Raw genomic sequence first — 5,728 nt, 5'->3', positions numbered from 1 at the left:
TTTGTAAATCCAAGTTATAGTTGTTAAACCTCAAAATTTTAAGTGTCTTGGATGTTTTTAATTGTGCTGAATCCATTTCCACCATCAAAAACACAATTCAAATACTGCTTCTACAAGAGTTTTTGAAATTTTTTTGCCCAAATTCTGACCACCTTTGGTCATCCGGGCAATTCCTCTGCCCCAGTAGATGACTCCAAAATATTCCACAGAAATCCAAGCCTGGGTCCACCATGACCGACTCAACGGTAAAGCTTGACAACACATCATATCACAAGGAATGTGCGAAACGTTGAGTGCTTACTTTGAAATACCATTTGGGAAAATATGTTGATAGTCATGCCCCATGATGTGACTGGACTGGATGGTGTGGGTGGAGTATGGTCCCCAACAAAACAAAAGTGTTTAGTAGTTGATTTAGAATATCATACAAACATATGCCTATGACTATGCAAGGTGCAACTGATAATGTTTGTGTCATGGCAACGTCTCCTTCATTAAATGCGCATGATCGCTTGCAGTTTTCAGTGAGTATATTCTACCATCATACCTTCATTTGCTTATTTTTCTTATTGTTGTTTTCAGATCGTTTGGAGTCTTGAAACTGAAAGCATCTCATTTAGTGAATCTATTCTACTGGCCTCCCTTCGTTTCTTAGTATTATTTTTTTCATCCCTGCAATTATCCAATGTCCAATTCCAATGTTGCAGCTTACAGTCGCCCCTGCTCCCTCTACTGAGGCGGTTTCTTCTGCCTCCACCTCTTATCCCTGCTACGATGTTTTTATCAATCATCCTGGCCCCAACTGTAAAAACACCTTCGCCACTCGTCTTTACAGTCGGCTTCGTGACCAGGGATTGCAAGTCTTTCTCGACGAGGAGGAATTGATAGAGGGGCATAACATTTCTTCTCAATTAGAATTCGCCATTAGAGGAGCCTCAGTCCAGGTTGCCATATTCTCTCCTACTTATGCAAAATCAGAGTGGTGCCTTAATGAGCTAGTCCTCATGGTAAAATCGGGGTCTATCGTTCTTCCTGTGTTTTACGACGTTGAGCCTCCTGTGCTCCGTTGGACGGTCAAAGGCGGAGCGTACGATGAAGCTCTCCAGAACCGGCAGGAGAAGACAACACGCGACCCTCATACTAGTCAAGAAAAACCACGCTACGACTCAGAGACCATTCAAAGTTGGAGAGACGCGCTTTCTCATGTTGCGAGTATAAGCGGTTTCGTGATGCGAGGGTAAGCTGGATCTCCCCTATCTCTTCAAAACATTTTAGTGCTTGTCCTTTTTTTCGCTACTTATGTCGTTCTCTCAACTATTACTCAGGGATGATGAGAATGACCTCTTGGAGAAGGTCGTGCAAGGCGTTGTGAAGAAAGTTGCAAAAGTACCGTTGGATGTGGAAAAATATCCAACTGGGTTGGGTGAGAAAATGCAAGATTTTGAAAGAACGGTCCTATCGAAGTAGCAGGTGTTGAATACCGTGGGGGCTAGGGTTGCAGCCATTGTGGTTGTAGGTGGCCTTGGTAAAACTACTCTGGTTAAAAAAAAATTCATCCTCAAAAGATCACATTATAACGAATTAGTCCTTTTATCTGATGTTAGAGAAACTGCAAGGAAAATGTCCTTAAATTATTTGCAAAGTAGGCCCATTTAGGGACGGAAACATAAGGATATCAAAATTGAGAATCCTGACCAGGGTATATGGGAACTTAAAAAACATCTCTCCTCTTGTCATGCACTTATAATTCTAGATGATGTAGATGATGTAGATTAGATGGAAAAATTTTCATCAATGAAGGATTCCCTTAGCACATAGAGCCTCATTTTGGTTACCTCTTGTGACTGGCATGTCTTGAGAATCTTAGGAGTCAAAGATGAATCAATTTATAATCTAGAGGGTCTGAATAGACCAGACTCCAAAGAGCTCTTCTGCTGCCATGCCTTCCATCACAGAGATACACCTGAAGGGTTTGCAGATCTGGTAGATCGATTTGTAACGGCGTATGACGGATTGACGATATCTTTGAAAGTCTTTGGGGCAGGTGTTTATTGATGACAACAGTCTTACTGGGAAGAGTTTCTTGAAGAACTTCACAAGAGACTTCCTACTGAAATACAAAACAGACTCCGCATTAGTTACGAGTCACTCGAAGAAGAGGATCGACAAATATTTTTAGATATTATTTGTTTTTTCATAAGAGAGGAAATAGACATTGCAATAAGAATATGGGGTGTGGTCGGACTTGAAAATCTAGAGAGAAAATGTCTACTGGAGGTGGAAAGTGAGAAGAAAATAAAAATGCATGATCAAATTAGAGATATGGGAAGACCTATGAAATTGGATTTGTCCCCCAGGCCCTATGTGTCCCGGATCTGGTGAATTAGACACGATTCGAGCGGATTCGTGTCCGAAAATTGGGACACGTCGTCTCCGATTGGGACACTTCGAATACGGAACTTGTCCCGATCAAGACACTTTGAATCCAGAAATAAAGAACCCACACAACGTTATAAAGGCGTATTTCCCCATTCTATTTTCACATTCACTTGTTTAGTTTGTTGTGGGTGTTTGGGAGCAACGAACAAAGGGTGTGCGAGAATTTTCAAGGAGATTCAAGCAACAGGTAAGTGCTAGAGCCTGTTAGATTTGATGATGGTGATACTATAGAGGGGTCATCCTCCACACCAGCAGATGCAGAGATGACTTTGGATATAGAGGAGGAGGATGCAACAGAGGAGAGCAGTGGTGACCATGATGATGAGAACAATGATGTTGATTTTGATGATGACTATGAGGATTGATGACTCATGAGTCATGAGCTACCTACTGCCTTGAGGCTTGTATACTTGTAGACTTGTAGTTGTAGTTGTTTTGTATTTGCTATTTCTATTTGCCATTGGCATTGCACTACCTATGTAAACAGTAACACATTTTGATTTTGATGACTTAATGAGAAAACTACAATATCTTTATCTTACTATCTTGTCTTTCTCCTATTGGATCATTGATGAATTGAATATGTATTATAAATTTTTAATTTATCATTTTATCATTTATGTCACAATTGTATTTGTAATTTTGTATGCATAATGTTACTTTGTAACTTACATCTAGATGAAGATCTATGTTTGAATCAATGAATTGCATCATGAATGAGAATTTGTGTAAGAAATATCTAACTTTCAATATATATATATATATATAATATATCTGAACGTGTCCTATTCTGAGGGGTCAACGTGCCCGTATCTGACACTCGAATCCCCGTATCCGCCGAATCCCGAATCCTCATGTCAAGTGACTTAGGGGAAGACTTATTGCCAAACAAGAATCAATGCCGCATCGACTTTCCCAAATTGATGATTTCTTGGAGCAAACTTCATCTGTGAGTCCTTCAACCATCCAATCCTCTCTCTTCATTTCCTAATCTTTAGTCTGCTTTATATTTTTCCAGAAAGATAGATCTGTGTAGTGGATAATGTGTACTTTTTTATGAATGAATAGGTCGTAACCAAAGTCCGTGGAATTTCGATGGTTCAAGCCCATCGCATCTGAAAGACCCTAGGTGGAATCTGTTAAAAAATAATTGTTATGATTGTATGAATTTTGTTAGAAAATTTACACGGAGATACTTTTCGCGGAGGGGCAGAGGGTTATGATTTTCGCACAGCTAGCTTTGTGTACTGTGGAGCTGATTTTGTGCAGATACCTTCGCGCATCGTGGAGCTATTTCACATACTTGGATTTCACGGACCTAGATTTCGTAGAGCTATTGCAAAGACTTAATAAATACACAAAATTCGCTTATGGAAAAAAACAAAGTAAAAGCTTGGAGCATCATAAATAAAACTTAGGATTAATTTCTAAATCTTGCAAATACATTTACATGAGACCGCAACTCATTCACCGAGTAAAAACTAAGGTTTACACTGATTTACATTCACGCAGAATAACACACAGTAAAACACAGTGACTGAGTCGAATATTATTAGCTCTTAATAATATTTGGACTATAAATATTATCTTATCCTCTTGCAACACTTCAGTTCGAGCTACGGATGTGGCACATGCAACTGCCAGAAGGAAATACGCTTTTCCTATGGGTTAGTTGAGCTATTGCATGATGGACTTCAGTTAGAACTCAAGTGATTGAGTTTGGTGGAGTTGATGGAGTTGTGTTCAGTTTGACTTATTTGAACTAGTTGTATTTAGTCTAACTGCCAAATACACTAGTGATGAGTGATGTGAATTAATTATTAATTAATTCACTAATTATTAACTCATAAATCAACTAAAGAATACATCAGTTAACTCAGTGCATGGACAGTTCAATGGAGATAAGTGTTAGAGGTGGGTGAAAGGGTGAGACTACTATTAGTGGGGACTATAGCTGTGCATGAGATTTGCATAATCATTGATTGAGATTACCAATGAGGATTGCGCAGTACAAGCCAAGGGAATTTCGAACTTGGATGGGATCTATTCTCAACTTGGATTGCGTAGTAGAGGCAGGAAAACAATGGAGGAGATTTGAACCCGTGACTTGTTTAGATCTGAGCTAGTTTGTGTGTAGCAGGTGGAGATAGTACTGAGTACTTGTGAGGAGTATTGTACTATGTATCGTTACATGTTCTCTATCATTATAATATACAAATAGTTGGGGGTTTTCAGCTGTATGCTTTCCCCATTACATACTATGTTGATATGTGTGATTGATGTTTCAATGTGCGCATGCGATTGTTTTTAATTCCGCAAAATTGATGATCAACATAGAGGAGGTTATGTATTATGCATGCATTCCGCAAATAGTGTATAATCATGATAATCTCTGTGAATAAGTGTTACATTATTTAAAATTTCTACATGGTATCAGAGCGAAGTTGATCATCAGAACTATTATTCAGAAAGTGATTACATTTTATTTCTTCAGGCAGAGTCTGTAATCGGGCCAGGTAGCCTCTGGATTCATCCTTCTTTTGGAAGGTGAGATATCCGGTAAATGCCTATACAGTCAATCTCTGCATGAGAAATACTTTGTTCTCACGAATTTTAAATCAGAAGCGGTTGAGTTTTGAGCTGGTGGAATTCGAATTTGCAGCAGTGTTTTCTTGTTGTCAAAGTTGAAATGTCTTTCAACGGATTGCGATTGGACTATGCCCTTGAAGGCAGCTCGAATTATATATCATGTAAAGACAGGATGGAGGTGGTGTTAGATGATAGTGGGTTGAAGGATTTCATAGATGCTGAGGTCCCAAAGCCTATTGATGCTACTCACGTTGAGGCTTAGCAAAAGAAGACAACAAAGTGTCGAAGGATTTTGTTGGAGGGCGTGAAGGATCACATTGTATCCAGCCTGCATGGAAAGGCTTCTCCATACTTGATGTGGAAAGCGTTGACAGATTTATTCCAAAGCAAGAGCGACCAGAGGAAGTTGGCGCTCAAGGATAAACTCAGAAACATTAAGTGTGAGAAAGGAGACAGTATGCCCAAGTATCTCACGAAGTTCACCAAGTGTCGGGATGAGCTGGGAAGTGTGGGGGTGACTGTCGATGATGAGGACTTGGTGAGCTTGGCTCTCCTTGGTCTTCCGAAGAGTTGGCATTCCTATCAGGACTCTGTCAATGGTCGGGAGAAATTGCCAGGATGGGAGAGACTTTGGTCGGATCTTGTGCAAGAGGAGATCATGCGGAATACCAGGGATGGATCTTCATCAAAGGCATCTGAT

At 39.8% G+C, this 5,728-nt stretch overlaps 1 protein-coding gene across 1 annotated transcript; it reads left to right on the top strand.

The window, feature by feature from the left end:
- The first annotated feature begins 446 nt into the window (after positions 1–446).
- On the top strand, positions 447–1,467 carry LOC149162386 (toll/interleukin-1 receptor-like protein). Its single transcript, XM_089435174.1, has 3 exons — positions 447–524; positions 708–1,237; positions 1,326–1,467. The coding sequence occupies exons 1-3, from the start codon at positions 447–449 to the stop codon at positions 1,465–1,467; spliced, it is 750 nt and encodes a 249-aa protein (XP_089291300.1).
- Positions 1,468–5,728: the final 4,261 nt, after the last annotated feature.

This window comes from Pinus tabuliformis, chromosome 5_2 (genome assembly GCF_031772625.1).
Source record: "Pinus tabuliformis cultivar Carrire ecotype Pingquan chromosome 5_2, CPIR1, whole genome shotgun sequence".
Lineage (NCBI taxonomy): Eukaryota > Viridiplantae > Streptophyta > Pinopsida > Pinales > Pinaceae > Pinus > Pinus tabuliformis.
Note: the sequence above shows the minus strand (reverse complement) of the source record. Positions and strands in the feature narration are given on the sequence as shown.